The sequence below is a fragment of the Diceros bicornis genome, chromosome 26 (assembly GCF_020826845.1).
Source record: "Diceros bicornis minor isolate mBicDic1 chromosome 26, mDicBic1.mat.cur, whole genome shotgun sequence".
Classification (NCBI taxonomy): domain Eukaryota; kingdom Metazoa; phylum Chordata; class Mammalia; order Perissodactyla; family Rhinocerotidae; genus Diceros; species Diceros bicornis.
In genome coordinates, this window is record NC_080765.1 from 8,543,184 (window position 1) to 8,567,337 (window position 24,154).

The 24,154-nt window shown below is 38.7% G+C and overlaps 1 protein-coding gene across 1 annotated transcript in view; it reads right to left on the reverse strand.

The window, feature by feature from the left end:
* The window catches only part of LOC131422239 (radial spoke head 10 homolog B-like), a 76,705-nt gene that overhangs the window by 40,175 nt on the left and 12,376 nt on the right, over positions 1-24,154 (reverse strand). The window contains exons 3-13 of the mRNA XM_058569295.1: positions 22,909-22,977; positions 21,105-21,278; positions 18,940-19,025; positions 15,473-15,593; positions 11,644-11,820; positions 10,221-10,380; positions 9,864-9,985; positions 6,237-6,426; positions 5,155-5,269; positions 4,090-4,169; positions 3,843-3,991 (exon numbers count right to left, since the gene is read on the reverse strand). Of these exons, the coding sequence (XP_058425278.1) occupies positions 3,843-3,991; positions 4,090-4,169; positions 5,155-5,269; positions 6,237-6,426; positions 9,864-9,985; positions 10,221-10,380; positions 11,644-11,820; positions 15,473-15,593; positions 18,940-19,025; positions 21,105-21,278; positions 22,909-22,977 (1,443 nt within the window). The remainder of the gene's footprint in view (positions 1-3,842; positions 3,992-4,089; positions 4,170-5,154; positions 5,270-6,236; positions 6,427-9,863; positions 9,986-10,220; positions 10,381-11,643; positions 11,821-15,472; positions 15,594-18,939; positions 19,026-21,104; positions 21,279-22,908; positions 22,978-24,154) is intronic.

A 24,154-nucleotide genomic window follows, 5' to 3' on the forward strand; every position in this document is an offset into this window, starting at 1 on the left:
AGGATGTGGAGAAAAGGGAACTTTCATACACTGCTGGTGAGAGTACAAAGTGGTGCAGCCACTATGGAAAATAGTATGAAGATTCCTCAAAAAATTAAGAATAGAGGGCCGGCCCCGTGGCTTAGCGGTTAAGTGCGTGCGCTCTGCTGCTGGCGGCCCGGGTTCGGATCCCGGGCATGCACCGACACACCGCTTGTCCGGCCATGCTGAGGCCGCGTCCCACATACAGCAACTAGAAGGAAGTGCAGCTGTGACATACAACTATCTACTGGGGCTTTGGGGGAAAAAATAAATAAAATTAAAAAAAAAAAATTAAGAATAGAACTGCCATACAATCCAGCTATTCCATTGCTGGGTATTTATCCAAAGAACATGAAAACACAAATGCGTAAAGATATATGCACCCCTATGTTCATTGTGGCATTATTCACAATACCCAAGACTTGGAATGTCTTGGTGCCCATTAAGGGACGAATGGATAAAGAAGATGTGGTATATACACACAATGGAATACTACTCAGCCATAAAAAAGATGAAATCTTGCCATTTGCGACAACATGAATGGACCTTGAGAGTATTATGCTAAGTGAAATAACTCAAGGGGAGAAAGTCAAATACCGTCTGATCTCACTCATAAATAGAAGATAAAACAACAATATACAAACACATAGAGACAGATATTGGATTGGTGGTTACCAGAGGGGAAGGGGGGAGGGAGGAGGGCAAAAGGGGTGATATGCACATGTGTATGGTGATGGATTGTAATTAGTCTTTGGGTGGTGAACACGATGTAATCTAGGCAGAAATCAAAATATAATGATGTACACCTGAAATTTATATAATGTTATAAACCAATGTTACCTCAATAAAAAATAAATAAATAAGACTCAGAGTCTCATAATATAAAATAACATACTCAAATGTACAGGTTTCAACAGAAAATCACTGACTCATCATGCCAAGAACCAGGAAGATCTCAAACTGGCAACCAATGAAAAAAGGCAATCAATAGACACCAGCACCAAGATGACAGAGATGACAGAATTAACTGACAAAGATTTTAAAACAGACATCATAAAAATGCTTCAATGAGTAATTACAAACTTGCTTGAAACAAATGAAAAATATCAAAAGTCTGAGCAAAGAAATACGAGAAATAAAGAATCAAATGGAAATTTTAGAACTGAAGACTATAATAATTAAAAACTCAATGGATGGGCTCAACAGCATAATGAAAGGGACAGGAGAAAGAATCAGTGAATTTGAAAATAGAATAATAGAAACTGTCCAAGCTGAACAACAGAGAGACAATAGACTAAAACAAATTAAACAGAGACTCAGGGACCTGTGGCATTATAACAAAAGATCTAACATTCATGTTATCAGAGTCACAGGAGGAGAGGAGAAAGAAGGTGGGGTTGAAAAAGTACATGAATAAATAATGGCTGAAAAATTCTCAAATTTGATAAAAACACAAACTACAGATCCAAGAATTTGAGTGAATCTCACATAGGATAAACCCAAAGAAATTCACGCCAAGACACATCATAGTCAAACTTCTGAAAACTAAAGACAAAGAAAGATTTTTGAAAGACGTGAGAGGAAATCAATGCCTTACCTATAGTGGGAAAAATTCAAATGACAGAATTTCTCATCAGAAACCATGGAGGCCAGAAGGAAGGGGCACAGCACTTTTCAAGTGCTGAAAGAGAAGCACTTGAATCCTCTAGCCAGTGAAAATATCCTTCAGAAATGAAGGGGAATTCAAGACATTCTCAGATGAAGGCAAACTAAGAATTTGTTGCTAGCAGACCTGCCTTTAACAGGAAGTTCTCTAAATAGAAAGGAAATGATAAGGAATCTAAGAACTTCAGGAAAGAAGAAAGAACATGGTAAGCAAAAATATGGGAAAATATAATATACTTTCCTTTTATTCTTGAGTTTTATAAATTATGTTTGACAGTTGAAGCAAAAATTATAATACTGATGTGATTCTAAATGTATATAGAGGAAATATCAATTATATTATAAATGGTGGAAGGTAAAGAGATGTAAATGGAAGTAAAGTTTCTATACTTCACTCAAATTGGTAAAATGATGACACCATTAGATTGTGATAAGTCTAATATGTTTATATATAGACAGATACTCAAAAAAAACACTATTAGATAAATCAAAATGAAACTCTAAAAAATGTCCAAGTAACCCATAGGAAGGCAGGAAAAAGAAAACAAACTAAAAACAGGGAGTACAGACAAAAATCAAAAAATAAAATGGCAGACTTACACCTAACATACCAATAATTATATTAAATGCAAATGGTCTAAATATTCCAATTAAAAGACAGATATTGGCAGATATTGCTGGTGGGAATATAAAATGGTCCAGCCACTCTGGAAAACTAGTTTGGCAGCTTGGTCTTTTTTTTTTTTTTTAGTGAGGAAGATTGGCCCTGAGCTAACATCTGTGCCAATCTTCCTCTATTTTGTATGTGGGACGCCACCACAGCATGGCTTGCCAAGCGGTGTGTAGGTCTGCACCTGGGATCCTAACCCGCAAACCCCGGGCCGTGAAAGTGGAGCACATGAACTTAACCACTATGCCACCAGGCCGGCCCCCAAAAATGATGATTTTAAAAGCTCATTAGTCACATTTAAAGAATTGCTAGGACATCAACTCATTATTCTGAAAATTAATAGAAGGAAAAAATCGAGCATTTATCCCTCCTTTCCTGTATGAACTGTATTTCAGAGTAATCAAATAGCTGATGAGGTAAAGTTCTTTAAATAGGATTTACAGCTAATAAATGCAGAAGGAATGATAGAATTAGAAAATTTCTATTGTGCGACCCTTAATGAAATAATGGATGTTAGCTATGACCACCAGGGGCTGCTCAAACCACTAGCGAAATGTTTATGGGGAACTTAGAAGGATCATGCTGACACCATACGAACCCACCAGTCAACCTCAACATCACTAAAAGGGAGCATTCCTAATGTGATGCAACAGGAAGTACACAGAACCACCTGTGAATTTGTCAGGAGAAAAAAACAACCTGAATCTAATCAAGCCTCTAACTCTAACTACCACTTTAATGGAAATATGGGCAAAAGAGGAACATGTTAATCAACTCTGAGGATCGGTCAGCCAAAACTGGATGTTTGACCAATCTACAGGGACAAACGACCTCGTTTCTTCAAAAATAAAGGGCCATGAAGAACGGGAGAAAGTGCACAAATAAACAGCTGTATAATACTCCATCCAAAAAAAGTCACATACTTTTAAAAAACTTTTCCTACAGTCAGACACTAGGTTATTGTTAGTTATTCATACATATACAACACTGTTAAATTTTTTAAATCATTCTATTCCCTATTAGTATTCTTTAAGTTTTATCACTTACCTTCCCACAAGTATAAATTAAAAGTATCATGACACAAAAACTACCAATAGTATGAGAATATTGTATTAATTAGATGTCCTATTTTCCAAACTAATAACTTTTTTAAATTACTTTTTTGATGAACAACAATTTTTAAAAATGACATCTTCCTTTAAATGGCAAGATCTGCATTAGAGGAGATATTAGAGGCTGCCGACTGTACCTCTCCCCTAATTGGGAAGCACATCGGGCAGGCACTCCCTTTGTTTCTGTTCCTTCCACTATCGCAGACCAGTGGAATGACTCTCTTCCGCCAAAAGAGACCCAGTAAACATTCAATGGCTATGAAAACCCTCCCAGATCTTCACTTCACTGTTTGCATATCATAGCTAGAATGTTTTGTCTTTCTTTAATTAAAATGTCTATAAATATAAAACCAATATCAAGCATGAGTGGTTACTTTCAACATCCAGAGGAAGTGTCTCGTCTTCATTGTAAGCTCATGGGGAGGAGCTGCATTTGGTCTGCAGTACGCTGTATAAACCTCCCAGCACTTATCGATGTAATTCATTGAGTAGAACGTCCGCTGTTGCCCACTGAATAAATTGCCTAAAAATATAATGGAAAAATAAACATTCAAAAAATGATTACAAAATGATATTTTGAAAAGACAATGGTAAATATAATCCTGTTGGTTTTGTATTTACCTTTTACACGGCCGGCATTTGGACGAATGTTCTCATTCATGAGTTTTGTAAAACACAAAAAGAGCGATGGGCTTCTATTTCTGTGATTAAAAAGGTATCATAATCACTCCTCCCTCCAGGAGGTGGAACCTAATTCCCCTCTCCTTGAGTGAGGGGTGGACTTAGTAACTTGCTTCTAACAATTAGAGTATAGAAAGGGAAAAACAGTAAGTTTACAGTAGAGAATCCCGGCTGACACCACTTTAACCAAGTGATCAAAGTTATCACCACCAGTATTAAGACAGAATGACGTCACATACCCCTGATATGATGTGACGAGAAGGACAGTTCACCTCCACGATATTCTTCCTCAAACTCATAACCTCAGTGTAACGACGAGAAAACATCAGCAAGCCAAAATCGAGGGACATTTTACAAAATAACTGAGCAATATTCCTCAAAAGTGTCAAGATAAAAGTCTGAGAAACTATCACAGGTTGTAGGGGACTGAGGATATATGACAACTAAATGCAATATGGGATGCTGAAACAGAAGAGGGACAGCGGAGCAACTTGGGAAATCCTAATAAAGTCTGTAATTTAGTTAATGGTATTGTAGCAATGTCAATGCCTTCATTTTGATAAGTGTACCATGGCTCTGTAAGATGTTATCATTAGGGGAAGGATATATATATGAACTTTCTCTACTAACTTGGCAATACTTCTGTAAATGTAAAATTATTTCAAAATAAAAAGTTTTAAAATATATATATGATATCAATTTTGCTCTGAGAAAAGACAGAGATTCTGGCCTGAGGAAGAATTCATTGTGACTATTTCCAAATAAAACCCTGAGAGCTAATTTGCAGTACAGAAATATGACTCAGACCTGAAGGATTTTCAAATTCTAATCTGGTATCTTACGGTTTTGTGGTTAATATTTACGGAAAACTTTGGTTTCTAGTCCTTCATCTCAGGAGTACGTAAAAATCATAATGAATGTCGAAGAAAAGAGGACAACATTATCACTACTGTAATGGTTAGCTCTGGCCCCACCCGCTCCCAGGGATCTGGAAGTAGCACTTACTGGTATTCTTTATGATGAATGTGGTAAGCCAACTGCAGGAGATAATTCAAAAATGTTCTCAAAAGTATTGTTGTAAATGGAGAATGAATTTCTTCAACTGGTATGTCATTATTGGCTAAAACAAGAAAATTGGAGAGGATGCCTAGTATTTTCTAGAAACTTCTATCTTATTTATTCCTGGTGCACAATTCAAAGAACTGAATACGATGGAGTACTTTTTTCCCTAGAGAATACTCTGAACAGTATATACGCATCCACCTAGAAATTAAGTACCACAAAAAAGATCTTTATCTGGTCACTTTACAAGAAACTTACAAGATACTTTGTCCCAGTGTTTCTCAAAGTGGTCTGAGCCACGTTTTTATTAATGTTGCTAATTCTAAATGGATTCTAAGTCTGTTTCAAACACTTGAATTTGAAGTAAACGGGTATTAGTTCTAATATTTTATCTTTCAAGTAGATAATTTCAGGCTTCCAGTCCTGCCTCTCAGAATTCAGCTGAAAGGAGTAAAACCTTTTAAAGTTGTTAAATGTATTGCATCAACTTTCTAATTTGAAATCAAGACCAAGCCCAAGACTATCTAAAGCCTTTCTAGGCTATTCCAAGCCCTCCCTGATCCTCTCTGCTTCTGACCTGAAAATTTAGCATTTTTTTACTTTAGATCAGGGGTAGACAAACTTCTTTGTAAAGACCCAGATAGTAAATATGTTAGGCTTTGTGGTCAGACAGTCTCTGTCACAACCACTCAGTTCTGGTGTTGTACGGCAAAAGGAGCCACAGACAATACACAAACAAATGGACATGGCTGTGTTCCAATAAAACTTTTTTTACAAGAACAGGCTAGGGGCCGGGTTTGGCCCACAGGCCCTACTTTGCTGACCCCTGCTATAGATAGTCTTTTACTGTTGCTATTATTTCATGAGACTGTCTCTTCAAGTACATTTTAAGCACCTTGAGAATAGGACCACATGTTGATTTCTGGGCCTTCCTTACTCTCTCAACATTTCCTAACTGGTTTCACAGCAAAATGATGTTATACTCTTCTTTAAAGGCAAAGATGTGAAGGACCTGGAACACTCACTACTTAACACCCGGTCCATATCAGCAAGAGTTATTTTATGGTGATGAAATTTGCAATCTTTAAGAAACCTCCAGAAGTGAAGCTTTGTCATCAGAAAGGTGTTATCCAGAGAGCGATCACAGCCTAGGCTGCTATAAAAGCTATAGATTCTTCTTAATTCTGTAATATTTCTTAAGACAGCATATTCTACCTGAAATGAGAAAACCATACATATTTTGATCTTACCTTATGAAAACAAAAGTAAAAGAAACAACAGCTGTTTTCTAAATTAAATGAGATAACACATGCAAAGTTATAGCATTTACCTTTTACCACTGTAAGAGCTCAATAAATGTTATATTCTTCTCACCCATCCCCAGGTCAATAAAATGCAATTTCTGAATAATAGTAAAAAAAAAATGCTGTTATCTGGACAATGGAATTACTTTCACACTGCTATGTGATGGCTTTCTATCTGAATGGCAGCAACAAAATTCTCTTGTCTACAGATCAATATCCCTCATGAACACAGACACAAAAATCCTCAACAAAATATTAGCAAACTGAATCCAGCAGCATATAAAAAGAATAATACATCAACACCAAGTGGGGTTTATCCTGGGATTGCAAGGCTGGTGTAACATTTGAAAAATCAATCAGCGTAATCAGCATTTTGATAGACTAAAGAAGAAAAACCACATGATCATATCAATTGATGCATTTGACAAAATTTAACATCCATTCATGATAAACACACTCATCAAATTAGAAGTAGAAAGGAATTCCTTAACCTGATAAACAACATATATAAAAACATACAGCTAACATTATACTTAATGCTGAAATAAGCAATATTCATGTTGATGCTTTACTAATATCCCTCTCTGTCCCATTCACCTTGTATTATTTTCTGCAGGCCCTCAATGGTCTTATGCTGCCCCAAATTCCCCATACATGCAACCCTGCAGCCTGTACAGTATCCTGTTCTCCAAAACCAGTTACCCCATGCCTCACCCTCCCAAATACTCAGAAAATGTGAGGAACAATATTTGGGCTCCCCAAAGAGACAGAAAAGTCCTACCTGGGCCGCTGCATCAGGCATCTGTCACTCTCAGCATTAACTCCTACTTTCTATAATTCAATTCAATTGGATAAACATGTATAGCCTGCCCTATCTAAAGCACCGTTCTAGAGCAGAACACAGAATTTTCTTTATGAAGCTTAAAATCTAGTAAAGAACACAGGACATATACACAATAAGGAAATATCATTAGCAAAACAGAGCCATGGAGGAAGGAGAGACGGATTCCGAGGAAGAGGCTTCCTGGAGGACACTATACTTCAACTGAGCCTCAGAGAATGGAAAAATGAGTAAGACTGCACAGGCAGCAGGCCCCCCAGGTGGAGGCTGGGGTCGGGGAGTGGACAGGGTGGGGTTGTCCAAGAATGCCAGTAGGGCTGTGTGACCTGGAGCAAGGCGGTCACCCCTCTCTGCCCCAGCTCCCTCATGTACAAGGTGAGACAACCACAGTTCCTGCCCCGGAGGCTGCTGGGAGGATTCAATGAAGTAAAGGCATTTGAAACCATGCCCAGAGCAAAGTGCTCTCTATGCCCGTACTAGCCATTATTATCCTGTGAGTGCATGGTACGGAGGGGACTTGATGGAGGCAGGTTGGAAAGATGGGTTGATGTCAGATCCTGGAAGGCCCGGAATACCAGAACAGGAACATGGAATTGACAGCAAAGGCAACCATTTGGACGAGTAACAATGTAGCTTGAAGGCTGCATGCTTGCTTGGGCTTGTTCCTACTGAAACTAGAATCATCCAGAACCCATGCCGAAAAAAAAGACACCCATATTTTGACGAAATGATTCCAATAATAGATACATACAATCACGAGAAAACATCAGATAAACCCAACTGAGGGACATTCTTCAACACGACTGACCAGTACTCTTCAAAAGTCTCAAGGTCATGAAAGACAAAGAAAGATGGAGGAGCTGTGACAGATTGGAGGAGCTTAAAGAGATGTGATGACTAAATGCAATGCGGGTTTGGATCCTGGAAGAGAAAAAGGGCATTAGGAGAAAAACATGAAATTCAAGTCAAGTCTATAGCTTAGTTTTAGTGTTGCAGCAAGGTTAATTTCTTGATTTGGTCATTGCACCATGGTTATATAAGACGCCAACATGAGGAGAAGCTGGGTAAAAGGTATAGGGAAACTATATTACTTCTGCAACTCTTCACAAGTCTAAAATAGTCTCAAAAGAAAAAGAAAAAAAAGAGATTTGCTAAGTTGTAATATGTCCATATTATGAAATATTATATAGTATTATATAGAAACATTTTAAAGGTATTCCTAAAGTGTGGAATTACAGAATTATCTCACTTTCTATGTCATATATTTCTATAATGTTTTTTGTCAGAGTATGTGCTCCTTTTATAAAACAGTCCAGATAATATTTTTAAATACATCATTTTTTAAAAACCCACGTTTTGACATAGAAAGAACTCTACAGTGGAAAATGAATGATATCTATATAACAAAACAGAACAAAATATATATATATATATATATATATATATAAGCAATATAAACAATGTGATCCCTTTTTTTGGTAAATCAATATACATATTCATTCATCTAAAAATGATATCATAGGAGAATACTTAATGGCATTGAATAGCTATCACTAAATACTACATGAAAACAGAGATTACATGAATAGAATGCTCCATTTCTAGATACATTCACACAGAACAAAACTGAAAAGATGGTCACAAGATTTTGTCTGGGTGGAGATTCTCTTTTACTTTTTCTTATCTGTATTTTCTAAATTTCCTACAAGTATCGTGTAGTGCTTCTGTAACTAGAGAGAGTGATAAAGGTTCCTATTTTTAACCAGAGTCTTGCAGCAGATGAAGCGAGAGCTACTAGGAGCCTGAATCACAGTGTTGGCTGGGAGACAGAAAGGGGAGGATGGGGGCAAAGAGAGGCATCGCTTTTGAGGCCCGAAGACCTGGGGACCAGATGAGGCAGCGATAAGGAAGGGAAAGGGGCAAAGATGCCTTGCAATTTGGAGGTGCCAATGGTTCTCTTATCGCAAACAACATCTTCAACAACAGTTTCTCAGAAGAATCACACCAAGCCCCAGTCAAAGCAGGGCCATGATACTACAGTGTAATTTTGTGGCTGTGATTTGCCAGATGCTAATCAAATGAGGTCCAGCTACACACAATTTTTTCTCTCTCTAAGGATTTCCAGATTTCTAATGATTTCTAAGGGTTTGAAGTTCTTTTGAATCCCAGCAGCCCATAATATTGCACAGCAGAATTAATGTCCTGCAGAGCGGGGTGGCCACATCCGCGGCCTTCAGATCAATCTGGGTGTGAGCGTGACTTGACCCTGATGGGCTCTGGGTAATCCTCTGAGTCCCTCTATCTGGATTTCCATTTTCTCATAAAGCCCACTCACTCACAGGGTTGTCTTGCAAACTAAATGAGATGCTATATACAAAACATCCATCAGGCATATAGAAGACGCTCAATGCATGACAGCAGTCATCAACTGCATTTTCCCAGAACTGTGGAGACTCTGAATATTTAAGCCCAAAATATAAATTTATAACAATACAAAAGGTTTTTACCTGCTTCTTTTCTTCTGGTTGGTCCTTCTCAGGATACATATTCAGCAACAAACTGAGATCCAGCTCAATGCTCGATCCTAACACTGAATTACTTTCACTGCCATCAAGCTTTCTGATAATTTCTAGCAAATGAAGCAAATAGGAGGGATAATTTTGAAAAGCAACATTAAAATTTTTCAATGTTATGTCGAAACGATTTCCATAGAACTGTGATACAAGAGTATTCAAAAAACCTACTAAGAAAGTAGTTGCTTACTTTAACTTCTGTTTTCTGAAGCATTAGGTGTATTTTGCTGAGTGGATACCGTGGATAATATAAATTAATTTGCTTTCAACTGACAGGCGAAAGCTCCCTACCAGCACTGATGAAAGGCCCGCGGTGCTGGCTCCTGAGGGCAGATTCTGAAGATGGGTCCAGGTAACTTGCCAATTCAGCTTCAAGACTTGGAGACTCGGCTATGTGGTCATTGGAAAACAGGCCATCGTACACACGCCCGTTCTTGAACGTTAATCGGCCCTGTAGGTAGAAAGATAACTTTTTGAGGTTTAGGAAAAGTTTTCTTAGAAAACCATTGGTAAATGTACATCAAGATCTTTTTCAAAAGTTTGGAGGGTTTTGTTTGTTTGTTTGTTTTTAAAATATGCATAGGCTCCTGGCATCTCACATCACTGTGTAAATCCTTTCCTCCTCCTGATTCTCCTCCTCCTGATCCTCCTTCTCTTCTCCACCTCTCCTCTCCTCTCACTGCATCTGCCCCACTACCTCTCCCCAACTTTAAGCACCCCTAGGTCACAGAATTTGTCTTATTAAACTACGCTAGTGACCAGCAGAGTGCCCATCACAGAATAGGGACTCTCTTGATATTTGTCAAACCCAGGCCAATACTCAGTCTGATTCAGAGGTGGGCAAATGACCCAATTCAGCTCAATGAAACTCAAGACATTGGTGGAAAATTTCTTGCAAGAGAGTTGCTTCTCGGGCCGGCCCTGTGGCTTAGTGGTTAAGTGCACGCGCCCCGCTACTGGAGGCCCGGGTTCGGATCCCGGGCACACACCGACCCACCGCTTCTCCGGCCATGCTGAGGCCTCGTCCCACATACAGCAACTAGAAGGATGTGCAACCATGACATACAACTATCTACTGGGGCTTTGGGGAAAAAAAAAGGAGGAAGATTGGCAATAGATGTTAGCTCAGAGCTGGTCTTCCTCAGCAAAAAGAGGAGGATTAGCATGGATGTTAGCTCAGGGCTGATCTTCCTCACACACACACACACAAAAAGTCTTTAAAAAAAAAAAAAGAGAGAGTTGCTTCTCTCCTTCTACTTAGTGAGGTATGTGGATGTGAAGCCTGGAACCACAGCAGCCATCCTGCAATCATGAGGTAGAGGCAGCATAAGGGTAAAGCAGACATGGTAGGAGACATCATGGATAGAGACAGGAGAAATTCTGATGTCACTAACTTGCTGAATCAAACCAACCCTGAAGCCCATATTATTATCATTTATGGAAGATTAAGCTTGATTTTCTGTTACTTGCAACCAAAACCACCTTAACACACACACATGCACGTAACACAAACTAATTAAATAACCTCTAAATATACAGGAAATTGATGATATGTTGGAAATTATTTTAAAACTCATGTAATCATCTTAACAAAACAGTTATCCTATGCAAAATGGATAATTCACTTTACTAGACAGAGAATGACATGCCTTCTACCGTATTTCAACTGCTTTATATAATCTTTAAAATGTAATCTTCACAGGTCTGTACTCACCATGCCATGTTTTTTATTGGAAACCCACTCTCCCTCATACACGGCTCCACTGGCATAGTAAAACTTTCCACGGCCATGGCGATCTCCATTTACAAACTCTCCTATGTATTCATTTCTCAAAGGATACTGGGACTTGAGGATTCTCTTTAGAAACCATGTGTGTGTCCCAAAGCCATTCTGAAAAGAAAGCAAATTTCCATAAGAAATGTTCAAAATACTTCCTCTTTTTACCTGAATCCATTTAAATTAGGTATGGATCAAATACAATGGCTCATTTGAAGGGACAAAGAACACAGACTTTGGAGTCACACAGACTTGGGTTTCAGCTCAGCTCAGCTATTTACTAACCAGCCTTTTGACCTAAGGCAAATTATTTAAGCCCTCTGGATTTCACCTGTAAAATGGAAATAACATCTACCCTACAGGATAGATGTAAAGATTGAAGATAGTGTATACAGAGCACCTGGCTTGATACTGATTATTTTAATTATGATTTTAAATTTTATTTACAGATTGATAAAAATACCCCCTCCTCAATCCCACTTTCCAGAAGTAACTACTACTTGGGTTTGAGAATTCCAGTCTGTTTTCCCCAGGCACAAACAATCATACATGCTAAATCAACATATTATATGGACATATAAACCCATACACAATTTTTTCAACAATGGGATGATTCTATATATAACATTCTGCAACTTCTGGGTATACACCAAAAAGAATTGAAAGCAGGCAATTGAACAAATATCTGTACACCATGTTCACAGCAGCGTTATTCGCAACAACCAAAAGGTGGAAGCAACCCAGGTGTCCATTGAAAATGAATGGATGAACAAAACGTGGTATAAACATACCACGGAATATAATTCAGCCTTTAAAAGGAAAGAAATTCTGACACATGCTATAAGATGGATGAACCTTGAAGACATTATGCTAAGTGAAATAAGTCAGTCACAATAGGACAATATTATATGATTCCACTTATATGAGGTACCTGACATAGTCAAACTCATAGAGCCAGAAAGTAGAAGGGTGGTTGCCAGGAGCTGGGGGAGATGGAATAGGGAGTTAGTGTTTAATGGCGACAGAGTTTCAGTTTTCAAGATGAAAAGAGTTCTGTGGACAGTTGGTGGTGATGGCTGCACAACAGTGTGAATGTACTCAACACTGAACTGTACACTTAAAAATGGTGAAGATGGTAAATTTTATGTTAGGTGTATTTTTCCACAATTAAAATTAAAAATAAAAAAGAAAGCTGGAGTGGCTATATTCATATCAGAAAAAGTACACTTCAGAGGAAAAAAAAATACCAGGGTTAAAGAGGGACATTACATAATGATAAAAAGGATCAATTCACCAACAAGATATAACAATCCTAAATGTATATATACCTAACACTAGAGTTTCAAAATATATGAAGTAAAAACTGATAGATCTGAAAGGAGAAATAGACGAATCTACAATTATACTTGGACAATTCAACACTTTTCTCTCACAAATGGATAGAAAAAGTAAACAGATAATGAGCAATACTACAGAAGACCCGAACAACACTATCAACCATCTTGATCTAATTGACATCTACAGAACACTCCACTCAACAAAAGCAGAAATACATGTGACATTCACCAAGATAGACATATTCTGGGCCCTAAAATAAACCTCAACATAATTAAAAGAAATGCAGTCATACAAAGTACGTTCTCTGACCACAGTGGAATTAAACAAAACCAAAAAAAAAAAAAAAAATCAAACAGTAGAAAGATATCCAGAAAAATCCCCAAATATTTGGAAATTAAACAACATACTTCAAAATAATTTATAGGCCAAAGAGGAAGCCATGGGGAAATTAGAAAATATTTTTAAACTGAACAAAAATTAAAACATAATATATCAAAATTAGTGGGATACAGATAAAGCAGTGCTAAGAGGAAAAATTATAGTAATAAATGCTTATATTAGAAAAGAAGAAATGTCTCAAATCAGTAAAGCTTCCATCTTACAACTCTAGGAAAAGAGCAAACTAAACCCAAAGCATACAGAAGGAAGGTAATAACAAAGAGCAGATATCAATCAAATTGAAAACTGAAAAACATCAGAGAAAGCAAATAAAACTAAAACGGGCTTTTTAAGAATTTTAATGAAATTGATACACCTCTAGCAAGACTGATGAAGGAAAAAGAGAGAAAACACAAATTAATATCAGAAGAAAGAGGGAATATTACTAAAGATCCTACATATATATTAAAAGAATAATAAGGGAATATTGTAAACAACTCTATGTCAATAAATTTAACAATTTCTATAAAATGGACAAATTCCTTCAATAACACAAACTTTCAAAGCTTACTCAAGAAGAAATAGATAAGCTGAACAGCACATTATTTACTAAAGAAATTGATTTTATAGTTAGTTTATAGTTAATCTTCCCACAAAGACAACTCCAGGCCCAGAAGGCTTCACTGGCAGATTCAACTAAATGGCTAAGGAAGAGATACTACCAATTTTACAGACTCTTCCAGAATATTGAAGAGCAAAAAACACTTCCCAACTCATTTTGTGAGGCCAACATTACCCTGATTACTAAAAGCTGACAAAGATACCATAAGGAAACAATACTATAGATCAATATCCCTCATGAATAAGAACACAAAAATTCTCAACAAAGTATTAGGAAATTGAATCCAGCAAGATATAAAAAGGATAACCAAGTGAGGTTTATCCCAGGAATGCAAAGTTGGTTCAACAGTTGAAAATCAATTAGTGTAATTCAACATATCAACAGACTAGAGAAGAAAAACTACACGATCATCTGACTAGAGGCAGAAAAAGCATTAGACAAAATTCAACATCCATTCATGATAAAAACTGTAAGAAAAGTAAACATTAAAGAAAGCTTCCTCAACCTGATAAAGGGCATCTATGAAAAACCTACAGCTGACATCACACTTGATAAAAGACTGAATTCTTTCCCATTAAGATCAGGAACAATGCAAGGATGTCCACTCTCTCCACTCCCATTCAATATCACACTGGAGGTCTTAGCCAGTGCAATAGGCAAGAGACAAAAATGGCATACAGATTAGAACGAAAGATATAAAGTTGACTGTATTTGCAGATAATACGACTGTCTATATAAAAAATCCCAGGGGGCCAACCAGCCCCATGGCCTAGTGGTTAAGTTCAGGGTGCTCCACTTTGGCAGCCCGGGTTCAGTTCCTGGGCAGGGACCTACACCACTTGTCAGCGGCCATGCTGTGGTGGGGACCCACACACAAAATAGAGGAAGATTGGTATGGATGTTAGCTTAGGGCAAATCTTCCTCAAGCAAAAAGAGGAAGATTGGCAACAGATGTTAGCTAGGGCGAATCTTCCTCAGCCAAGAAAAAAAGAATCCCAAAGAATCTACAAAGAAGTGACTAGAACTATTATGTGAGTTTAGCAAAGTCCCTGATTACCAGATTAATAAACAAGAAATAATCAGAAAATCCTAGCTATATAAACTATATAAAATTAATCATATAAAGCTTATCTTTCCTGTGCAGGAAATACACAGCTTCTAAAGTGTAAACAATAGTCTCAGTCATGTGAATTATGGATTTGCCAATGGCAGAACCTAGCTTGTGTGTGAGACCTTTAGAGAACATCAAATAATAAAACAGCACTAAAAAAGGCTGCTTTAGACCAGTAAATCGTAATTTGAGTTCCTAAATTTAGCAGAGCTTGCATTTCAGATTATCATACGATACCATACCAAATAACTCATGTGCTAAGGGTCAGCGGAGGTCCACCCTTGAGTATATTCTGCTAAAACCAGCAGGCGCAGTACCTGGACCCCCCTCTCCCACCGACCAGTGTACTCTTCATTAGTTGTCAGCCATCTCATCCTGCCTTGCCCATGGCGCATATTGTTTTCCCACTGACCTTCATATATATTTCCAGATTTGTAACTAGGACAAAAAAAAAGACAATTAAATACAATCAGTTATCTCATATACATTTGCCTTTAAGACTTTCTTTTAAACTTTCTCCCTAAACACCTTTGAAGAAATCCAACCCTTGTGCCCATACAATCTTCCCTTTATTTAAATTCAATGGGCAGGCATGTGGCTGGTAAAATTTCCTCTGCCCATTTTTTGATTAGGTTGTTTTTTTGTTATTCAGTTGTGTGATTCTTTATATATTATGGAGATTAATCCCTTGTCAGATATATGGTTTGCAAATATTTTTTCCCAGCTGGTGCGTTCCCTATTCATTTTGATCCTGGTTTCATTTGCCTTGTAGAAGCTCTTTAATATGATGAAGTCTTGGGCCGGCCCCGTGGCTTAGCGGTTAAGTGCACGTGCTCCGCTGCTGGCAGCCCGGGTTTGGATCCCGGGCGCACACCGCTTCTCCGGCTATGCTGGGGCCGCGTCCCACATACAGCAACTGGAAGGATGTGCAGCTATGACATACAACTATCTACTGGGGCTTTGGGGGGAAAAATAAATAAATAAAATCTAAAAATATATATATATATATATATGATGAAGTCCCACTTGTTTATTTTTTCTTTTGTTTCCCTTGTCTAAGTAGACATGGAATTCAAAAAGATCTGTTTATGGCTGATGATGAGTAGTGTACTGCCTATATTTTCCTCCAGGAGTTTTATAGTTTCAGGTCTCACCTTCAGGTCTTTGATCCATTTTGAGTTAACTTTTGTGTATGGGGAAAGAAGATGGTCTACTTTCATTCTTTTGCAAGTGGCTGTCCAGTTTTCCCAGCACAATTTATTGAAGAGACTTTCCTTTTTCCACTGTATGTCCTTAGCTCCTTTGTCAAAGATTAGCTGCCCCTAGATACGAGGTTTTATTTCTGGACTTTCAATTCTGTTCCATTGATCTGTGTGTCTGTTTTTGTACCAGTACCATGCTGTTTTAATTACTGTCGCTTTGTAGTATGTTTTGAAGTCAGGGATTGTGATGCCTCCAGCCTTGTTCTTCTTTTTCCAGATTGCTTTAGCTATATGGGGTCTTTTGTTGCCCCATATGAATGTTAGTATTCTTTGTTCTATTTCTGTGAAGAATGTCCTTGGGATTCTGATTGGGATTGCATTGAATCTGTAGATTGCTTTAGGTAGTATGGACATTTTAACTATGTTTGTTCTTCCAATCCAAGTGCATGGAATATTTTTCCATTTCTTTATGTTATCACTGATTTCACTCAATAATGTCTTATAGATTTCATTGTATAGGTCTTTCACTTCCTTGGTTAAATTTATTCCTAGATATTTCATTCTTTTTTTTTTTTTTTTGAGGATGATCGGCCCTGAGCTAACATCTGCCAATCCTCCTCTTTTTTTTGCTGAGGAAGACTGGCCCTGGGCTGAGGAAGACTGGCCCTGGGCTAACATCCATGCCCATCTTCCTCCGCTTTATATGGGACACTGCCACAGCATGGCTTGCCAAGCAGTGCGTCGGTGCACGCCTGGGATCCGAACCGACAAACCCCAGGCCGCCACAGCAGAGTGCACGCACTTAACCACTTGCGCCACTGGGCCGGCCCCCTAGATATTTTATTCTTTTTGTTGCAATTATAAATGGGATTGTCTTCCTGAGTTCTCTTTCTGTTAGTTCGTTGTTGGTATATAGAAATGCAACTGATTCCTCTAAGTTGATTTTGTACCCTGCCACTTGGCTGTAGTTAATTACTTCTAATAGTTTTCCAGTGGATTCTTTAGGGTTTTCTATATATGTAAGATCATGTCATCTGCAAACAGTGAGAGTTTCACTTCTTCATTGCCTATTTGGATTCCTTTTATTCCTTTTTCTTGCCTAATTGCTCTGGCCAGAGCCTCCAGTACTGTGTTGAATAAGAGTGGCGAGAGTGGGCACCCTTGTCTTGTCCGTTTTCAGAGGGATGCTTTCAGTTTTTCCCCATTGAGTATGATGTTGGCTGTCGGTTTGTCATAAATGGCCTTTATTATGTTAAGGTACTTTCCTTCTATACCCATTTTGTTGAGAGTATTTACCATAAATGGATGTTGGATCTTGTCAAAAGCCTTCTCTGCATCTATTGAGATGATCATATGGTTTTTATTCCTCGTTTTGTTAATGTGGTGTATCACATTGATTGATTTGCAGAAGTTGAACCATCCCTGTGTCCCTAGTATAAATCCCACTTGATCATGGTGTATGATCTTTTTAATGTATTGCTGTATTCAGTTCGCCAATATTTTGTTGAGGATTTTTGCATCTATGTTCATCAGGGATATTGGTCTGTAGTTTTCCTTCTTAGTATTGCCTTTGCCTGGCTTTGGTATCAGGGTGATTGATGTTGGCCTCATAGAATGTGTTGCGAAGTGTTCCATCTTCCTCTATTTTTTAGAATAGTTTGAGAAGGATAGGTATTAAGTCTTCTTTGAATGTTTGGTAAAATTCTCCAGAGAAGCCATCTGGTCCTGGGCTTTTATTTTTTGGGAGGTTTTTGATTACTGTTTTAATCTCTTTACTTGTGATTGGTCTATTCAGGTTCTCTATTTCTTCTTGATTCAGTTTTTGGGAGGTTGTATGAGTCTAAGAATTTATCCATTTCTTCTAGATTGCCCAATTTGTTGGCATATAGTTTTTCATAGTATTCTCTTATAATCTTTTGTATTTCTGTGGTATCTGTTGTAATTTCTCCTTTTTCATTTCTAATTTTATTTATTTGAGCCTTCTCTCTTTTTTTCTTGGTGAGTCTGGCTAAGGGTTTGTCAATTTTGTTTATCTTCTCAAAGACCCAGCTCTTTAAAACAACCACCTTAGTGGGTAGAATAAATCATTTTATTAAAACTTCTGATCATTTAATAAGGTGACAAAGTGGATAAGAGCAGGGATTTTTTAAATCTTTTAAAAATCATTCCCTATAGTACTATAATTAGTAATATTTTGCCCCCAAATATTTTAATCCTTAAAATATTTGATGCTGTCAGCTCAATCTAAAATCAAGCAAATGTGTCAACATTCTTCAGAAAACATACAACTAATAATAGAGATCCATGATTAACACAGAGAACAAAGAAAGGCAGTTTCTACATATAATAAAGTGAAACAGTATGATTAGACATCATTTAATATGGCTTTTCTAAATTTTCCATAGAATATTTTCATCACTATGGAGGTAATATTAGGATTAATTTAAATATTCTACCCTGCTTATATAGAAAACGTGTTCTCTGTAATTTCTGCACCTTACCTTTAAATAGCTTAAGTGAGAATTATCTGGCCCCACCAGCACTTTCTCCCACACCCCAAACACGGCAGCAGTGGTACCTACCATCTTATGCCCCAGCCCTTTTTGATGCTGTGTACCCAGTCTCCCTCGTACCAAGAGGTGCCCTCTTGATTGTAATAAATGGAGCCCTAAAACAAATAATATCATTTTTAAAAATCAAGCCTCATAAAACAAATGCTTCTCAAAGGTAAAGATAGATATAGATGCATTTAAAGAATTTAGTCTATGCAGAAGTCAATGTCACACTTAGGCAAGGCATATAATCTGTGTTATGTTTCTGTTTTGCAAACAAGAAAATGGTAAAATATCCACCAAGTGAGAAGGAGATCGTGTTGCAAATCAATTACTCCTTAATACAGAGTGCCACGTTGAGGCAGGGATTGACTACATTCATTACATTCAGTATATTTGGTAACCATTAGTCATATACATACCTGAAGAAATTCTGTTTTGTTGTCACCTAAAGTGAAGAGTAACACCTTCCATATAACTGGAGGTCACTCTCTTCTGTGTATCAAAACCATTTTTGTTTTATCCATTTACTTATCATCTTACTTACCTTACTGCCTCCAGTATAAGTGAACACAGCATAGCCTTCCTTTGACAACTCCTCTAAGGGACTAGCCATCCTGCAAGGTATTTGGATTTATGCTGAGTGGCCTCAAATCGCTTGCTTATCCACTGGCTTATCTCTTTGTGTGTGTGTGTGTGTGTTTTTCTATCTTCTTCCTTTTTATCAAGCTAACTTGTTCCTTCTTGCAGCCAAACAGGTGCCTCTGTTGGAAATCACCATTCCCAACCCCTCTGGTATGTCTGAACTGACCTGCTATGTGCTTTAAAAAAAAGAAAGAAAAACCAGGACACAACAGAACAGTCTACATCTGAGTAAAGTAAGAGGGCTAAGGAGATCTTAGCGAGGGCCTGAGGAGCCTTCCCCTTGCAGAAAAAGAGAGTATATCGCATGGTGCAAAGAGCCTGGATATCTGTGCTGTTCAGATAAAAAGCCTTCTATAGCCAGAATTCTCAAAGATTACTTAGGGCTGGTCACAGATCTGCTTCTCTCCTCTACCTCACCTTTTCATAGAGCACTGTTTGAGTCAGAGGCATTGATTTCTGTGAGCCTCTAAACCATGCACCAGACTCTACCCATTTACTTGTGGGTTTGAAAACAAACCAAGGCATTTATCTTATCCTAGTAAGCAGTTATAAATTATTTTTAAGAGATAAAAGGAATCCCCAGTTATTTAAGAAACCATATGTGAATATTGCACAGTCATGGGTTTCAGGAAGGTTACAGACTTGGTGACAACACCCTCCCAAGTGACACTTTCATTAACAGGGCACTGTTAATGCTCAATCAGTGATGATTATAATGTTATACTTTTTCTTCTCTCCTGACATTTTCTAAAAACATTGCTGGGGAATTTTATCATCCCATAAAATGCAAAACAATAATTACAAAAATAGCAATCTTAATTAAAAGTGAATATAACCTATGCTGCTGGTGCAAATATAAAATGGTACAGCTTGTGTGAAAAACAATTTGATGGTTCTTTGAAATGTTAAATACTGAGTTACCATAGAACCCAGCAATTCCATTCCTAGGTATATACCCAAAAGAACTAAAAACAAGTACTTAAATAAATCTGTGCACATGTATTTATAGCAGCACTATTCATGAGAGACAAAAGATGGCAACAGCCCAAATGTCCACTGACTGATAAATGGATAAACAAAATGTGGTATAGCCACACCATGGAATATTATTCAGCCATAAAAAGTAATGAAGTACCTACAACATGAATCAACCTTCGAAGTATTATGCTGAGTGAAAGAAGTCAGAGACAAAAGGTCACATATTGTATGAGTCTATTCATATGAAGTGTCCAGAATAGGTCAACCCATAGGGACAGAGAGCAGACTGGTGGGGATGTGGGGCGGGGATGGGAATTAATTACCTAATGGGTATGGGGTTTACTTTGGAGTGATAAAAATGTTTTAGGACTGGATAGAGGTGGTGGTTGCACAATATTGTGAATGTACAAAATGCCACTAAATTGTTTACTCTGAAGTGGTTAATTCCATGTGATGTGAATTTCACCTCAATAAACAAAAGATGAATATACCCTTAACAGCCCCCCCATTTCCCACCCTCCATGTTTGTACATTCTAGTCACAGAAGGGAGTCACATGGTTGCCTCACCCACCTTCCCGTGTCTCTTGCTGTGGCACCAGTGGCCGATGTAGGACAGGGGCTGCGTGCTGCACTTGAACATACCAAATCCATTCCTCACACCGTTTATCACTTCCCCTTCATAGGTGCTGCCATCCGGCCACGTGTACATGCCATGGTTCATGGGGATGTTCTTCACAAAGTCCCCCTAGGGCAAAATGACCATAAGAGTAACAGATAGAAGGCAGCGGAGAGGTCCTAACCCTGTGGGCTAAGACGTGTCCTTGACCACAGATACTATTCCAATCTCTTCTCCCACTGAAACAACTGAATATGCCCCCAGCTCCCACCTTCCCTCTTCCTTCTCTACACGTCCCATCCTCTCACCTGATCTCTCCACTGGGTAGAAGCTCAGAAAGAATAAATATCTGGAAGGCTGTGTGTAGTCTAAGCTCCAAGAAGGAAGTAGGTGACATGGCAAAGTGGTGGCTTCCAATCTTGGCCTTGGGAACTTTAGATTCTTGGAACCCACCTTGAAGAAGGCTAATTCACTGGGTTCCAGTGTTCACTCCAGGGGATTCTGGTGGAAATCCTTTTATCTGCCTGTGATTCATCAAAATATTCTGCAGACATGTCAGTCAACCACCTGCCCCGTGGGCACCTTCCAAAGAATCTGCTCTGCTCAGGACCAGGATGAGTGGGCAGCACGCAGTTCCACACACCTCAGCCCAGAGCCATGGGGTTCTCCTCCAGGAATGTGAAGTCACTGGAGGCAGCCAGTCAGCAGAGAAAAGACGACAGTGCGGCCTGGCCTGACCACTGGCCAGATCCCCCGAAGCCAGCTGACCTCCCTGAAGATGCTTCTGTGAGAGCCTGAATCCTGCCCAGACACCCTCCTGACTGGGCTGGGAGGCGGGGGGCAGCCTGTGCCTGCAGGAATGAGCCCTACCTGAGAGCTTCCACAGACGAGGAACTGGAGACCTCAGGCTAGAAGGCAGGGTGGCTTGGGAAAAGGGAGTTTTGCCTTTTCGGTTTCAGGTTGGCCCGAAACCGCTGTTGGGACCCAATCCTCAGGCTCCCCCGGGCCTCAGAGGTTCTCTCCCTGCCCTAACAGTGAAGGTGACCCTTCCCTTATGCTCCCTGAACCTCTGTCTCTCACTGTCCAGCTCCAATTAGCTGCCCACCTGACCCAAACCTGCCTCTATTCCCCTCACCTGGCTGCTATTTGAATATGTGCATTTGTTTTAAATATCTTCATTACCACTTATAAACAACATCACATTAGCAGCTTTGCAATTGTGATTTTTAGAAGAACACTTCAGGCACTCGCACACTTTGTGGGTGGGAGTTGAAACTGGTGCCCTTTCTTGGAGGGAAGTTCCGTTTTAGCAATCAATTTAAAAACACATACTCCCCTCGAGCCAGCAAGATGGGTCAAGTGAAACCCACATAATGGAATACCAGCGGCCAGTGAAAATAGGTAGATCTGGATGGATGAATGGACATGGTCTGATCTCTAAAACATAAAGATACAAAAGAGACTATATAACAAACTATTTGTGTTTGTAAAAAGTAGGAGAAGCTAAGTACAGGTATGTGTGCAGTACACGCACAGAACACATAGAATATTCTAGAATGTACAAACGAAACTGGTAACAACAATTACCAGAGTGTTCCATGCAGTAACAAGTTACTTTTCACCTATACTCTTTGGTTCTGTGGATGTTTTTAACCCATATGCTAAATTACTTTTATGAAAGTAGCATGTTTATTTGTGGGAACCTGACCATTAAATCCCATAGTTACAGTTTAGAACTATAGCATATTATATGCTTTACCTCATATTTCACTCCATCGGCCCAAACGTAAGTCCCTTGTCCATGCATGAATCCTTCTGAGAACATTCCCTTCAAAACAGAACAACAACCCTGAGGACCAGCTGTTGATTTCACACGACAACTGCAGCCCCTGGTTTCAGTACTCAGGATGGAGCCTCATGCCCCCTGTTAGCCGCATGAATCTGGTTATCTACACGGCAATGGCAGCACAGCCCTCCTTTGAGCTGGCACCACACTGGTGTCCATCTCGTTCTAAAAAGGATCTGAGGAGGAGCCCCCAAAATATCCAGTTCCGTTAAACTTATACCAGGCAGTCTGTGCAGTTGTTAAACATGAGCTGTAAATTCAATCTGTCTTCCTCTTCTAATTAAGCTATTGGAAAATTCTATAATTCAAAAGAATTCATATACTTTTGGTTTTGCATTTCAAAGTTTAAGGATTTTTAAAAATTATTTAAACTAGATAGACCTGATTAAAACTATTATCTGGGTATCAGAAATTATTACATTTCACAATACTGCATTTCACACTTTATCTCTTTTCCCTTCCTGGGAATTATCAGTGTGTATCTGTGTGTGTATACTGACATGGACATAAATGTATACAATAGACAGGTGTCAGTATAGTTCATTTACATTTAGAGTGTCTATTGTTAACATATAAGAACTAGTCACTGAAAACTTAACACTCCTGAATGTCTAAATGCAATCAGAGGAAACAAGGATAAAACGACACCCCACTGGAGAAGAGAACCAAGTGTCTGTGTAAACAGTGCCCTAACTTAGTGATTCTCAAACTCTGCTATGTATAAGAATCACGTGGGTGGGGGGGAGGTGCGTGAAACACAGATTGCTGGGCCCACCTGGGATTCCGAGTCATCAGCAGGTCTGGGCTGGGGCCCAAGTATTTGCATTTCAAAAAAATTCCCAGGTGATACTCATGCTGCCGGTTCCACTGTGAGAACCATTGTCCTAACTTCACTGGCAAGAAGGGATATTATCATTCCAAGTTAACACGGGCTCACATGAGACATGGCTGGCACTCAGGAAAACTGTGGGCAATAAAAGCATTTTTATTTTCACAAACTAGAATAGAAAGATCACACCGCATCTACAGTGAGGGGAAGTGTACTCATGAACCCTTTGTTTTTATTGTCTATCTTTAGAGGATGGGATCTAAACACATGACAAACCCCAGTCTGGCTGACATGGGGCTTGGGGCCACCGAGTCATTCTGCTGGGTTGGC